The sequence below is a fragment of the Arvicanthis niloticus genome, chromosome 22, assembly GCF_011762505.2.
Source record: "Arvicanthis niloticus isolate mArvNil1 chromosome 22, mArvNil1.pat.X, whole genome shotgun sequence".
NCBI classification, from domain to species: domain Eukaryota; kingdom Metazoa; phylum Chordata; class Mammalia; order Rodentia; family Muridae; genus Arvicanthis; species Arvicanthis niloticus.
Genome location: NC_133429.1, coordinates 38,115,503 through 38,130,502, shown reverse-complemented (window position 1 = coordinate 38,130,502; position 15,000 = coordinate 38,115,503). Strand labels below are relative to the sequence as shown.

At 41.5% G+C, this 15,000-nt stretch overlaps 1 protein-coding gene across 2 annotated transcripts in view; it reads right to left on the bottom strand.

The window, feature by feature from the left end:
- Ptprb (protein tyrosine phosphatase receptor type B) overlaps positions 1-15,000 on the bottom strand; it is a 108,769-nt gene that overhangs the window by 42,490 nt on the left and 51,279 nt on the right. For both annotated transcript variants that reach the window (XM_076920258.1, XM_076920259.1), the window contains 6 exons: positions 12,893-13,159; positions 9,765-10,028; positions 4,708-4,971; positions 3,927-4,190; positions 2,849-3,112; positions 1,289-1,558 (listed from right to left, as the gene is read on the bottom strand). In XM_076920258.1, the coding sequence (XP_076776373.1) occupies positions 1,289-1,558; positions 2,849-3,112; positions 3,927-4,190; positions 4,708-4,971; positions 9,765-10,028; positions 12,893-13,159 (1,593 nt within the window). The remainder of the gene's footprint in view (positions 1-1,288; positions 1,559-2,848; positions 3,113-3,926; positions 4,191-4,707; positions 4,972-9,764; positions 10,029-12,892; positions 13,160-15,000) is intronic.

The window sequence follows — 15,000 nt, the reverse complement described above, 5'->3', positions numbered from 1 at the left end:
ATTCTGTGAGAACCCTTTGCTGGGCGTGGTCATACATGCTTGGCATCTCAGCTCTTAGGAGGCTGTGCTAAGAGCCCACGGTCTGAAGCCATTCTGGTCTATATAGTGGGCTCTTGCCTAGCCAGAGCTTCAGGAAGATTGCAAACCACTGTTCTAGATCTTACTGGAAAGTTCTCTGCTTTCCTCTCATCCCATATGATGTTGGCTAAATATTCCTTATATACAGCTTCTACTATGCCTCTTCCAGATCCAATTTGTTCACTTTTAAAAAAATCAGAAAGACATTTGAATGGTCCTGGATGCTTTTTTAAAAATTTTTTTTAGTTTTTTATTTTTATGTTATGGAGACACTACCCACATTTGCATATGTTGGACTATCCTAGCATCCAGGGGGTAAATCCTCTCAGTTACAACGAAGTGCACACTGCTTGGTTAGAATTGCTAGTGTTCTGGTGAGAAGTTCCAAGTCTATACTCATTAGGGATCTTAGTCTATGAGCTTCTCTTTTTATTGTATCCTTATCTGGTTTGGGTACCAGAGTATCACTGCCCCTGTAAAATGATCTTGGATGAATTCTTTCTGCTTCAGATTTTTTTGGGGGGAATAGTTTGAGAAGAGCTGATTTTAGTTCTTCCTGGCTGGTTTTAGGGGGTCACAGATGAGGAAGCATCGGAGAACTATAGAGGCAGGAAACTTTAGCACTGGCTCCCCATTAGGTTGAAGTAGGCCCTCATATAGCTGGCTGAGGGGCAAGGCAAGTGGTGACTGCTGTGTTGGGGCTCACTTGAAGTCCCGGCAATAAGAGTCCTCAAAAGTCGGAGGGAGCAGAAGATCAGAGAAACAGATACAGAGGTTGAAGTGATGCTATTGCCAGACCACACTATGAGCCGAGGTGATGGATTTCTCCCCGAAGAACCTAGAAAATATGCTTGCATATGTTGTAAACCATGTGAAATGCTTTGTCAGGTGGCTACCTCACATCTTACTTTGGCTCCCGTTTCTAACTTTGAGGACTATATGCTAACACAATCGCACTGTTTCTAATGGTCAAATCTGTAGCAAAGTCAGAGTCAGCCATAGTCAACGACTAGTGCCAATTTTAATGACAAATCGGCGGGCTAAAGTCTATTTGGGCTGGCTGGCCCATTTGGCAGTATGAAGTCAGGATGAATTTGACTGCAGTGTCAAGAGCTATGCATCTTCTCCCAGCATGGCCTCTCCCTCACCTTTGTCTACCACAGTAGACAAAGGAGATAGCTGGTCCAAGACAAGAAATTGTGTTACTTACCTGTTCGGCCTTCAGCCTGGGCTTCTTTACTGAAGAGGCCTCCGCTGACAGTCAGGATCTGCATCTTGTATTTCTTGCCTGGTGTCAGATCTTCAAATTTGTGCTGTTTTGCAGTAGCTGGCTCTGATGTGTTGCTCAAGAGAACCCCGTTCTCATTTAGAAGCAGGACATCGTATCTTTCTGCCACGCCAAGGGCTTTCTGCCAACTCACTGTTAAGGAGTTACTGCTGTATGCATTGTCCGCGACTACTCCCTGGACTGATGCTGGGACTTCAAAGAAACAAGAGAAGCAAGAAAACTCAGGCTTGGCCACTTAGGACAAAGTACTCAACTGAGGAGAAATTCCCTAAAATCATAGTGCACAACTACATGTTGCTTCCCTAAAGATAATTTTTGAGAGAAATGAAATTTTGAAGAGTGTATAGTTCTGAAGACTAAAATAATGAGTTCATGAAATTCTTAGGCAAATGGATGGAACTAGAAAATATCATCCTGAGTGAGGTAACCCAATCACAAAAGAACACACATGGTATGCACTCACTGATTAGTGGCTATTAGCCCAAATGCTTGTAATATCCAAGATACAACAACTCACAGACCACATAAAGCTCATGAACAAGGAAGACTAAAGTGTGGGTGCTTCGGTCCTTCTTAGAAGGAGTAACAAAATACTCATGGGAGCAAATATGAAGACAAAACATGGGACAAAAACTAAAGAAGAGGCTGTCTGGAGACTGCTCCACTTGGGTATCCATCTCATGTACAGTCACCAAAGGCAGATGCTGATGTGGATACCAGGAAGTGCATGCTGACAGGAGCCTGATATACCTATCTCCTGAGAGGTTCTGCCTGACTCTGTCATATACAGAGACGGATGCTTGCAGCTAACCATTGAGTTGATCACAGGGTTCCCAATAGAGGAATTAGAGAGAAGACTGAAGGAGCTGAAAGGGTTTGTGGCCCCATGAGGAGAGCAATAATACCAACCAACCAGGCTCTCAGGGTCTAAACCACCAGCCTGGGAACACATAGGGAGGGACCCATGGCTCCAGCTGTATATGTAGGGGAGGATGGCCTTGTCAGGGATAGGGGGGAGAGGAAGTCCTTGGTCACGTGAAGGCTGGATGCCCCAGTGTGGGGGAATTCAAGGGTGGGGAGGTGGGAAGGTGGGAAGGGGTGGGTGGGTGGGGGCACGCTCTCATAGAAGCAGGAGGAGGGAGGATGGAATAGGGGATTTCTGGGGGTGGGGGAGAATGGGGAAATGGGAAAAATGGGATAACATCTGAATGTAAATAAATAAAATATCCAATAAAAATAAAATTCAAAACATCCTTTAGCAAGTATACATTTTCCCCAATCATGTTTAATTAATTAAAAAAAAATCTCTACGAAGACAAAACCATACAAAGCAAAGGTGAGAAACGCTCTTGAAACTGCCATGAAATGCACACACTTAGGTAGTTTAAAATTAGATTTTCATCAGTTAGCTAAGCCCCTTCTGTTCCACTGCAGAGAACTGGGGATCTCGATCACCAGGGTCTTTACCAGCTATGTGCTCACCTGTCTGCCCGAGCGTATCGATCTGGTTTCTCAGGGACCCACTGACAGAAACAATGGCGATCCTGTACTTGGCTCCGGCCTCTAGCCTGTGGAAAGTGTGCTCCGAGACATGCTTGGGGATAGTCTGAGAGTCAATCTTCTCGCTCTGTCTGAATGCAGACACCACGTAGGAGTCAATATCTCCGCCACCAGGGCTCCAGGTTACCGTCAGCCTATCTGTGGCTCCGTTGGCAGAAACGTGAATATTTTTGACAGTGCTGGGAACTGAAGGAGAAAAGGAACTTAAGACCATCACCTAAGAAATGAACTGTTGGGATACTCCGATAAAGTTTCTAAGGTTGGCTGTGGGCGTGGCTCAGTGTTCTAGCACTTGCCTGTCATGTAAGGCCTTGGGCTCTGTCCCTAGTGCCTCCTAGGTTGTGCTTTTAAACATAGTAATGAAGTTGAGGGGAAAAAATTCAAGGCCAACAAAGAGAAATGAAGGCAACAGCTGTATATGGCTAGCCACATGTTGAGTGCTTATTAGACTGTTTCTATCCAAGCCTTGGCTTTTGTATTTACTCGCTATGTGATAACAGGGAAACTATTTAACCTCCATATATTTCTTCATAAGAAAAAAAAATACCAGTGGTGGTTAAAAGGAACAAGTTATAGGGTTGGTTGGGTAGCTGGGCAGAGACGCTGGGCTGTTGGGATGCCCACCCTCCCTGTCCACCCCCCCCCCCCGCCAAAGAATCTGTCAACTTGCATTATTAAATAATTGCAACATCTCCTAAATGAATCCCAAAGAGCTGATTCCACGTTAGGAGAGTTATGTATCAAATATTTAATATAATCTATGCTCCCCAGAAGCCCCAGCAAGGCATGTCCGTTCAATGTTATTTCTCTGAAAGGTCCCTTGCTACCTCTCTGTATTTTTATTAATCCTTCCTTGACAATGCCATTATCACGATCTGGATAACTTTCTGCTTCTTGCAGTCTCTCATTTGTCCAAGTCTTGATCTAAACACTTGCACTTATCAAACATCTTAAGCACAATACTGTGTCTACCCGGGCTCAAGAAAGTACTTCCATTTACCGGTGAGGCCTTCAATGAAGGCTGACTGCTGGACGTCGCCACTGATGGTCAGGACGAGGATTTTGTAATGGCGTCCTGGTGTGAGTGCGGTGAACTGATACTCAGTTGCTGTGTTCACAAGGTAAATAGGCGGAAAGACTTTCATGTCATTGAAGAGCAGCTGAACCTCGTATTGATCAACATCCCCACTGGCTCTGGACCAAGTCACATGGAGCTCCTCGGTACTCCTGTTGAGAAGCGCGAGGCCCTTCACAGGCTCTGGGACTGGAGAGAGGAATGAGAAGATATTTCAGGGACGGGGCTGATCAAGTTTGCCTACGCAATCTAAAAATCACGCTCAAGGAACTGCCAAACGCATCTCTCCCCCTACAAAACCTTGAGTTACTTCATGCATAATTAAACAAGAAAAATTGAAAGCAACTACTTAAATTGTGATTGTTTTTCCCTGACATAAATCTTACATGCTACATGTTGGGAGAATATAATTATAAAATGAGTTATGATCTCAACCAGAAGACAAAACAAGATGTCTAGGGATTTGTTGCCTTGACGTAAGAAGACAGAGAAGAAAAAAGAAACACTTGTTTTTCTTCCCCCCTCCCTTACTTGCTTTTATCTACCAATAAATGTTTTATAATTGTATATCATTGCTTAGCTGAATGATATAAGCCCCCGGTGAGAGTTATTGGGACCATAAGTGACTAATCAGGAAACAGAGAAAACTCAGGGTTTACATGAGTGCAGTTACCCACCTGTCCTTCACACACACACCCCCACTTACTTGTTCTCCCTGTCCCTTGTTCACTGGCTTCATATTGTCCACTTTTTGTACTGACAGTGATGCTGTACAGGCGCCCAGGGACGAGCTGAACAAATACACACTCATTTTCTGACTTGGGGATGCTTTTGGTTTGAATGAAGCTGTCTCTGTTTTTGATGGTGACTTCATAGTGGTCAAAGTCTCCAGTGGCATGTACCCAGGACACCTTTAAGTAGTCACTTCTGGCAGAGTTGCTAACACTGATTCCGTGGACCTTGTCGGGCACTGAAAAGAGAACAAGTAAAGCTTTACTGACTCGGGGAGAACAGTTGATCACAAATGACACAGATGCCCCACACAATAAAACAAAGTCGCTGGTTTTTGTTGTATGCATTTAAAAGATAAATCTCAGACCCATACACCAGAAAGGGGAAAGATGGTTATGTTACTTAAAATGCTCTTTTGAAAAAAAAAAAACCCCAATGAATGTATTCCAAACTAATAAATGACAGATGTGTCTTATAAGATGGAACATTAACCATAATAACTAGCGCCTGATAGGAAAGATGATGCAGATACTAATGATCACAGAATACCTTGGTTACTCAAATTATCAAGTAAAGTACAAAAAACTCAAAAGGAAAATGAAAAAAGAGAAACATGTATGAGTACACATATAAACATGTATGAGTGCATATATAAACATGTATGAATACATATATAAAAATGTATGAGCTCATATATAAACATGTATGAGTATACATATAAAACATATGAGTACACATATAAACATGTATGAGTGCATATATAAACATTCATTAGTGTACATACAGACATGTATGAGTACATATATAAACATGTATACGTGCATATATAAAATATGAGTGCATATATAAACATGTATGAGTATACATATTAACATGTATAAGTGCATATATAAATATGTATGAGTGCATATATAGACATGTATGAGTGCATATATAAACATTTATGAGTGCATATATAAACATGTATGAGTATACATATTAACATGTATAAGTGCATATATAAACATGTATGAGTGCATATATAGACATGTATGAGTGCATATATAAACATGTATGAGTGCATATATAAACATGTATGAGTGCATATATAAACATGTATGAGTGCATATATAAACATTTATGAGTGCATATATAAACATGTATGAGTGCATATATAAAGAGATGTTCTGAGTCACTAGTCACCAAAGAAACTCAAATTCAGACCCCAATGCAATGATATTCTGCATTCCTTTGGCAAAACAGAAAACACACACAGCCAGTTATGAGAGGGGGCATCTTTCCTATCCTTCAACAGAGGTGAGGTAAAGAACTGTTGTGCATACACAACGAGATATTACATACACAGTTCTCACCATTAATTTCTTATTAAGTCAAAACACAAGCATCCAGGTCTCCTGCTTTTAATATCAAAATAGGAACCATGAGTGAATCTAAGCAACATAACGATAACTTTGAAAACTCAAGTCCCTGAAAGATTACACACTTTACATGCCTAAAATGCCTTCTTATGTTAACACAACTGAAAAATGTAAACCCTATTACAGTAGGATTGTACATAAGTCAAGCAATGCAAGAAAGAGATGAGCCTGATGAGTTGAGATGTTGGCTGTTGTGGAGTGGATCAGTCAGCGGTGCACCATGTGATTGGATACAGATCATAGTCAAAGACACAGCTAGCTTTATGTTAGGCAGTAGTTTCTTATGCTGTTTTAAATTTGTAAAAATTACTAGCTAGATGCCTAGAAAAATCAGTGTCAACTGATGCATGCTTTTATGAAGCAAAAATTATGACTAATGCTATTTTGTAAACCCGAGGCTCCTTCTAGTAGCTATGTAAACAAATGGCTTCCTGAGCTGACATTTTTTTCTTCTCTGTGAGCAGAAAAATGCTTTTTTACTAGGAACACTGCAAAATGAAGCGATTCTGATATCAAGGATGGTCTGGCTTTCAATTTAGGGCTGAATTTTGATTCAATAATAAATTACAAGTTTTCTCTCTCTTGTGTGTGTATATATATATATATATATATATACACACACACACACATATATATATCATGGAGTATGGAGTGTGTATGTGTGTGTGGTGTGTATGTATATATGTATGTGTATGTGTGTGTGTGTGTGTGTGTGTGTGGTGTATGTATATATGTATGTGTGTGTGTGTGTATGTGGTGTGTATGTATATATGTATGTATGTGTGTGTGTGGTGTGTATGTGGTGTGTATGTATATATGTATGTGTGTGTGTGTGTGTGTGTGTGTGTGTGTGTGTGTATGTGCATGTAAACATAAAGCCAGAGACTGACATCTTCCTTGATTGTTCTTCACCTTAGTTTCTGGGAGAAGTTCAGTTTTCTAACTGAACTTAGAGCTTGTCAATTTGTCTAGGCTGCCTGGCCAATGACCTCCTCCTAGCTATCTCTGTCTTCCCCAGCCCAGGCCCAATGTGCTATGGGTACAGACCTGAGTCACCATGCCAGACTTTTATGTGGGTGCTGGGGATCCAAACTTAGGCCCCCGAGCTTGCATGATGGTCATTTTACTAACTGAGCCATCCTCCCAGCTACAGTGTCTGATTCTAGCTGACTAGGACCAGCCATGGAACCCCACAAGAAAAAGTATTGAAGGGCGTTCCATACCTGGTCCAGAGCACTACGGCCCTTCTCCAATTAGCTGTCTTTTTTTTTAAAGCTGTTTTGAACACCTCTAGGCCTGTAGGAGTTTGGGTTACATCACAGGATGTCTGCTGTGGCATACGCCAAGACTACGCCCGTTTCTTCTCCTTTCTCCCAAATCATAAAACAGCCAGAAATTCCATCATATTAGCACTTAAACTATATTTTCTCATGAGGCTTTTACACAGGCTGTGTTAATATCCCTTGCTGGATTATATCTACAGATCAGGTTTATATTAGAACGTGGTGCATCTCAGGTCTGGAACAAAACCAGGGCTTCACCTGAAACCACTTACAGTTCTGTTAGCATTTAGCCATCGCAGAGAAGGGAAATTCTGAAATGGCACTGCATGTGCAGACCAAGACTGGTCAGTGATCTAAGCAATTTACTGAAGGCAAAGCAATTACGGCAGGAAGAAGTAGCTGAGCGTGAGGCTAAGTCAATAAGGGGCCTCTCCAGGTGGAGCTGGAAGTCGTTGGTGAGAACTGCCTGGATGCACAGAGAGAGGATGTGACACGGGATTAGAAACATTGGTCTGCTTGCCCAAATGAAGAAGAACAAAGTTAGCAAAGTTAAAGAGTGTTGAGACACTCATCCCAAATCAGCAGGACAACAACTCACACACGAGTCCTCCGTTAGAGTCTTTGGCCGTCTCTCAGTCACGTACCAAATCCGAGTTCACATTGGTGAAAGAGTCACCATGTTGCTTTGAGCAGAAAATTGCTTTTCTCATATTTGGAAAGATGTTAGCAAAAGGCTTTGCAATATTAAAGTCACGTGGACAGAGACTGCTAATCGGCGGTGGGTGGGAAGTTGTAGGTTAGAAGTTAGGAGACAGCCTTAATTTATACTCAATTTTAGGCCTAGAGTTGATCGCTATGATGCTCTGACAGAAGATTACTCTGGAAGTGAAAAAGTGGCTTTTCTGATCTAAGTCGTGATTGTAATTATCAGTATAATTAAACTTTAGGTTATCTGATGGGTAAAGATAATCTCTGTTCCCAGTTAGTGCCTCTAAGTATGGTGTGACATAATGCCTGAACTCTGGCACAGTTCAGACGTGTGACCTTGGAAAAGCCACACTTTGCTTCGGGGATTTTTCATCATCTCCAAAATCAGAAGACGGAAGGACTGTTTCCACGCAAGCTTTCTGTAACAGTATAAACAGGGGTTTCCTAATTGGGGAGAGAGGACACAAGGTCTGGGCATGAGACCTGGATAGAAAACCATAGCATTTCCCCTCAAAGATTCACGGGCTGCAGTGCTGGCTACTAGTGCTTCCTGCTCTTACAGAGGACCTGAGTTTAGTTCCCAGCACCCACCACAGCTGGCTCACTACCACCCACAACTCCAGCTCCAGGGCATGTGGCACCCTCTTCTAGACTCCAGGGACCCCTGCAAACATCCACAGGAAGACACACATAATTAAAAAATACTAAACATAAACATTTCACTCCTCACAGCTTCAGGGGTTACTAGGTTTCTAGCGTCTCCCTAGGGGCCCCCAGGTGGAAAACCTTGATTCTGATGATTCGTCCCCCAGTAACTACCGAGTCCCTGCTCAGCCCTAGCATCTGAGGTCACTAACTGGGTGACATCATTGTACTATATGAAAAAGAACAGTGTCATATGCAAGAGTCACCCCAGAGTCTAGTGGGAAAGATTTGACAGAATATTGATGTCAGCCTTAAGTAGGAAGTTCAGATGTAAACCCCAGAAAGCACCAATGTATCTGAAAATGGTGGTTCTTTATATTTAGTTCCTTCTAGTAAATCAAAGACCTGGCGATCATCGGCTAAGAGTTTTGTTCCCTAGTCTAGGAGCTATAAAGGGTCACATTTCTACCTTGTGTTCAAAGAACGCACAGTAGTCTTGACCATCACATATTTTGGGAAAGATTATAGAATTGAGAGACTTGTAGGCTCTGGACTGGAACAGAGCTAAGTTTAAGTCCAAGAGCTAAAACTTCTCGGCTGCTCAACAATAACAAACCTTTGGGCACATGACTTAATGTCTTAAAACTTGAATTCCTAATCTGTAAAATGGGAATAATAATGCCTATCTCAGAAAGGATTAGTTAATATATGTGAACCCACATTCCAGGAGCCAAAAAGCACTCTTTAAACAGAAATATTTGTTATTCTATTTAAGTATAATATGAATTTCAACTATGGAAGCTAGAGACGTCTTTCTGTAAATGTCACATCAGCTCAGGTACAGAGTCTCTTGCATCAAAATAGGAAGACTCCAGGGCAATTTGGGGATGTTAACAGCCTTTTATTCAGGACCACTGCAAGTCCTTGCTGCCCAGAGCCACACCGTCTCTGTGGAACCCCGTATCTTTAATACTTACCCGTCCGTTCTTCGCTGAAGGAGTGACTTGCATAATTGCCACTCTTGGTGGTTACGGTCACATTGTAGAGGCGGCCTGGGGTGAGGGAGCTGAAGGAACACTCGCTGACAGATTTGGCAATGATGAGGAACTGAACCACCTTGCCGTCGTGGGAGAGGGTCACCACATAGTGATCCACTTCTCCAGGTGCCGGCAGCCAGGAAACGCTGAGGTAATCATTCCGGCCAGAATTGTTGACTGTCACTCCACTCACGCTGGACGGAACTGTGAGTACAGATCAGGGGAAAGTCATCAAAGAAAGCACAAGCAGAAGTTTGAGTTAACTTTTATACTCAATAAAAACCAGGCTCTGGGAGAGCTGACTTCATTAGACTGGAAGTTACAGAGGCTTTGAGAAGATTAAACTCTCTTCCATCAGAAGGCTAATGAAAGAAAAACACCAGGAGGCCTTTTAGGTGTCCCATAACCCATGCATGCCGCCACTGTGACTTTATGGGGTTTCTGGGTGAGGGGTGTTTCCAGTGGTATTTTATGTGAATGAGCCAAGAGGGTCTCGGTAGGAAAAAAAACCCACACATTTTAACAGTTCAAATGAATTGAACCAAACTCACCCAAAACAAACAACAACAATAACAAAACCAAACAAACAAAAAACAAAGATACTTGAGGGTAAAGGAGAAAAAAAAATCCATGGATCTTTCTAAAGAATTTAGACCCTGTGTTTCTTTCATGTGATCAAGTTTTTTTTATTTTTTATTTATTTATTTATTTTATTTATTTATTTTTTTATTTCTGGCGAGTTTAATAAAAAGCAGAGCGGGAGGCCCTGCTGTCCCTTTGGAAAGCGTTTTCTGCCCTCTAGTGGCTACAAGTCTAAAAGTGCATGCTGTAAGGCTGTCCCTCTGGAAACCAGGCAGAAAAAGCTTCCTCTGACTGGGCAAACCATCTCTTTGATGTTAAAATTACCATTTGTTTGTATCCGTTAGAGATCAGTGTTACAAGCATTCACCAAGAAGCTTGTGTGTGTGTTTTTCCAGATGTATAAAAATAGAAGAGTCAGGGATGCCTTAAGGTTTTCCCTGGCTACAAGGTAAAAATGAGGAATTAGTAACTGGTGAGTATTGAATAAAAAGTTCATTATGTATTGGAGATAAGCAGCTAGTCCACAGAACTGCCTTTGGTGACATCAGACCGAACTCTCAGAGCGTGCACAGACTGAACATCTGTTTTTGTCACCGGCTGTTTAATGTTCAGCTGATTATTTTCATATAATTGTCAGGACTACTACCTCGCATGCAAAAGACAGGATTCGACGTCAGTGAAACCCAAGCATCCTTCTGGTCTAATAAGCCCCGATTTTTATGAATTAAGCTCCAAGTCTATCATACACACAATTGCTGAGTGTTGCCTAGGCTGTTTAGAAAAGATAAGAGTTACCAGGAGGAGTTTTGCCAAAAGCGTAATTCACTTGATTAAGACAAAATAGACTCAAAAGTTACTTAGTATTTCTCTAGAATGAACGTTTTTCTCAGATCGGGATAAGATGAACCGAATATATGATGCTTTAAATTTCAGCTCCTCCCATTTTATCTATGATGGAAATGTTTTGGGGTGCTTGTTTCAACTCTGTGGAAGCATACCTGAGATATAAGAAGACTTTTGAAAATGATTTGAATATTGAACAACTTATCAAATATTTGAAGGAATACTTATAATCACCATTATGGCTTTAGCCTCTGAATCACTTTATAATGTGCTCTGTAAAAACTGTACTAATCTAGGGAGCTTCTTTGTGTCATCGTGTGTACACAGTAGTGTCTCAGTTTTCCTTTCTCTACTTCCAGGCCTAATGATCTGGGCTGTGTTCCGGGCTCTACCCCTATTCTCTGGAGAAGTGGAGAGAGCTAGAGAATCCAGAGGGAGGAAACTGCCAGGTAGTGGGAGCCTGGGTCCCTGGTTTCTACTTGGGGAAGAACCAGTCTATAGAGTTGACCAATCAGGAGTTGAGACAGGATGTAATTCAGTCTAACAGACCGATGCAGGATGCAGCTCACTGGAGCAGGGATGTAAAGTTCTTAACTGTACCACACCAAAGCACGGTGCCAGCAACTATCACGAGAGAAGAAAGAGGGAGTCAGGAAAGACACCAGTGACAGTGTCTTTTGTCACAGAATGAGAGCGCTGGCACGGATCAGCACCAGTGAATTTCTACTGAGGCCAAGAACCCTGGCTTCCGTTTCTTAGCCCCTCCTCTTAGAGCTACAGAAAGCGGTGCTTTCTGGGTTAATGAAGAAGGTGAGATTGGTGATTTTGGAAAGAGATTTTTTTGCATGGCACCACAGCTGGTAATTAATATCTGAGTTTTGGGTTTATAGATGGAGAACCCTGAACCCAACTTATAATAATAATAATTACATAACATTAAGAGGTCAAGTTTATTGATCCAATTCTGAGTTTAGCCGTAGCTATCAGAGCTTTGGTTGGGCATGTGTATTTTTTTCCCTAAGAAACTTGCAGCATAACTTTCACATATTGTATGAAATAAAATAATAAGCTATGTATTTTCAGTGGATTCTGTATAAGAACCCTACTTCCTTTTCTGCTGCTGAGCCTCTCTGACAAAGTAGCCACAATGATATTTAGTTGTCGTCTTAGGTCATAGTCTATTTTGAGCAGAACATCGAAGGTCAGAAGCATTGTTTAGGTGGCAAACACCACTGAGCCTTCGATGATGCTGCTTACAATATATACATGTGACTTTTATAAGGGCACGTTTTATATTCCAGTAGTCCTGGTCACTGAAAAGGCTGAGGCAGGAGGTTGGTAGGAGCCAAAGAGTTTAGAGCCAACTTGGGCAACATAACAAGACTCTATATATACCACCCGAGAATTCCATCAACTCAATTTTGAGCTTGTAAAGTGGGTATCGTCTTGCTTCTATGTCTTGGAAATAAGATTCTGTGTGTGGAAGATAGTTGATTACTTCTTTAGTCTAATGGAAACATAAAACAAAAATTTAAAGGAAAACAACTTTTAGGAAGGAAACAGAGAGGCCTGATTTTAGGACGCTTAAAAAGTCCACATACTGAGGGATCTGTAAGCCACAAACACCTATCTGCATTTCTTACCTGTTCTTCCTTCCGCCACCACCTGCCGGGAAGAGATCCCTCCGCTCACCGTGGTCACCACCACGGAGTAGAGGCTGCCAGATTTCAGAGCGCGGAAGCTGTACCTGCTGGTGTCACTGGAAACACTCTCGTTTTTGACGACCACATTTTCGTGGATCAGCAGAACTTGGTAGAACTCTACATCTCCTAACGCCTTGGTCCAGTTAGTGAACAGACTACTGGTCATCCCTTGGTTGCTGACATGCAGGTCAGTCACTTGGGCAGGCACTAAAGTGCAGTAGAGAGAGGGACAAAACATATTATGCTTAGTCATCCAAGGCAGTGTAAGAATAAGGGGTCAAAAGGAGACAGATTGAAACGCTACAAATGACAACAATGATGCCAACAATAACATGCTTTCTTTGGTTTTGCCATGAGCTTTTCCCCATTCCTTGGGGCACCTGCTCCTCTACAGGGTTCAACCACTTTAACCAGCTGCCTCTATATCAGCTTTCATTTAATCAAAGCCCGTTCAGGTCTGCAATGAGACGATGCTTACTAACTAGCTTTGGCTTTGAATTTTGCCTAATAAAGACTGATGCTTTAAAGAACTTTTTATTTAATATGAGTTTATCCATACTTATTCTACAAGAACACAAAACCATACCATCTACTGAAGCCAATGGCCGTTTAAGGGTGGCAACAGGGATATTCTGTCAAGCCAGTGGTTAGGCTATGGACTAGCAAGCTGGGCATTTCCTTATAAGTACATCCTCCAATGGGCTATTGTTATCGTTTCTCAATATTCCATGATAATATGTGCTATGTAATATATACAATTACAGTATTGGTAATTATAACAAGTAGTGAATGCCTGCCATCTTTCAGTTAGAGCAGAAGACATTTTAGAGGTCAGATTATCTACTATTTGGGAGTGTCTATAAAGTTGATTTCATATTTCCTTTACTAATGAGGAAGCCAAAGATGAGAGAATATAAGCTTTTTAGCTCACACCACAATTTGACAAATAATTAGCCAGGTATCTGAGCTAGAGCTCTCTCCCCCCTAAGCCCGTGACCTTGTAATTATCAGCTATTTGCAATTCTAACACATCTGTTAGTTAGTGACCACAGATACTGGAATCTCTTTTTGCTCCTTCCTTGAATCGCAATCATCAGAGCTTCAGTGGACCCCGCCTTAAAGTTCATTAACTTTTAGATTAAGATGTGAATATAGTCACTAAAAATGATACCATACATAGTTCAGTAGAACCATCTGATTAAAAATTCTATATGGGAAGTAACGACTATCAAAGAGTTAAAACAAAACAAAACAAAAACATCACCCCCTCACACTAATTACATAAACAAAGGTGAAGGACAAATAGCCAGTTTTACTAGAAAGTTATAGCAATCAGGAAGATATGAATAAAACTGGCATAGAACAGGCAGACATATAAGTGGATGGAACAGAATTTCAGTTCAAAAAAAGATGAACGAATACATATAATCTATCTATCCATCCATCAGTATCTATATCTATATCTGTGTGTGTATATATAATATATATCATAGAATAGAGATACTTTATTAGAATAGAAGAAATATAACATATATACATTATATATAAATAAACTAAGCTGTCTTTGAGTGATTATATATATATATATCTTCCAAGGAAGAGCCTCTGTGGCCTTTGTTAAGCAAAGAAGTTCCAAGTGTGATGCCAAGAGCGTTGCCCACAAAAGATCTTTTCAGTCAGATGGCAAAATCAAGCACCACTACTCACCGAAACACATTCGATTCAATAATTTCAACAAAGAAGCCACACATCAGAAATACGCATTTCTACATTGTGTGTAAGAATCAAGAAGTCTCAAAAACGTTTGTTTGTTAGGCTGGAGAAATGGCTCAGTGGGTTCTGTACTTGCTGGACAAGCCTGAGAATCGGAGAGGGCAACCCAGAACTCCTGCGAAAGTCAGGCGAAGTGACGCATGCGCGTGCCTGTAACCTCAGTGCTGGAGACTGAGGCGAGAGGATTCTGGGAGTTCTCTGGCCAGCCAGTCCAGCTGAATCTGTGAGCTTCGGATTCACTGAGACGTCTGTCTTTAAAAATCAGCTGTTGAGGC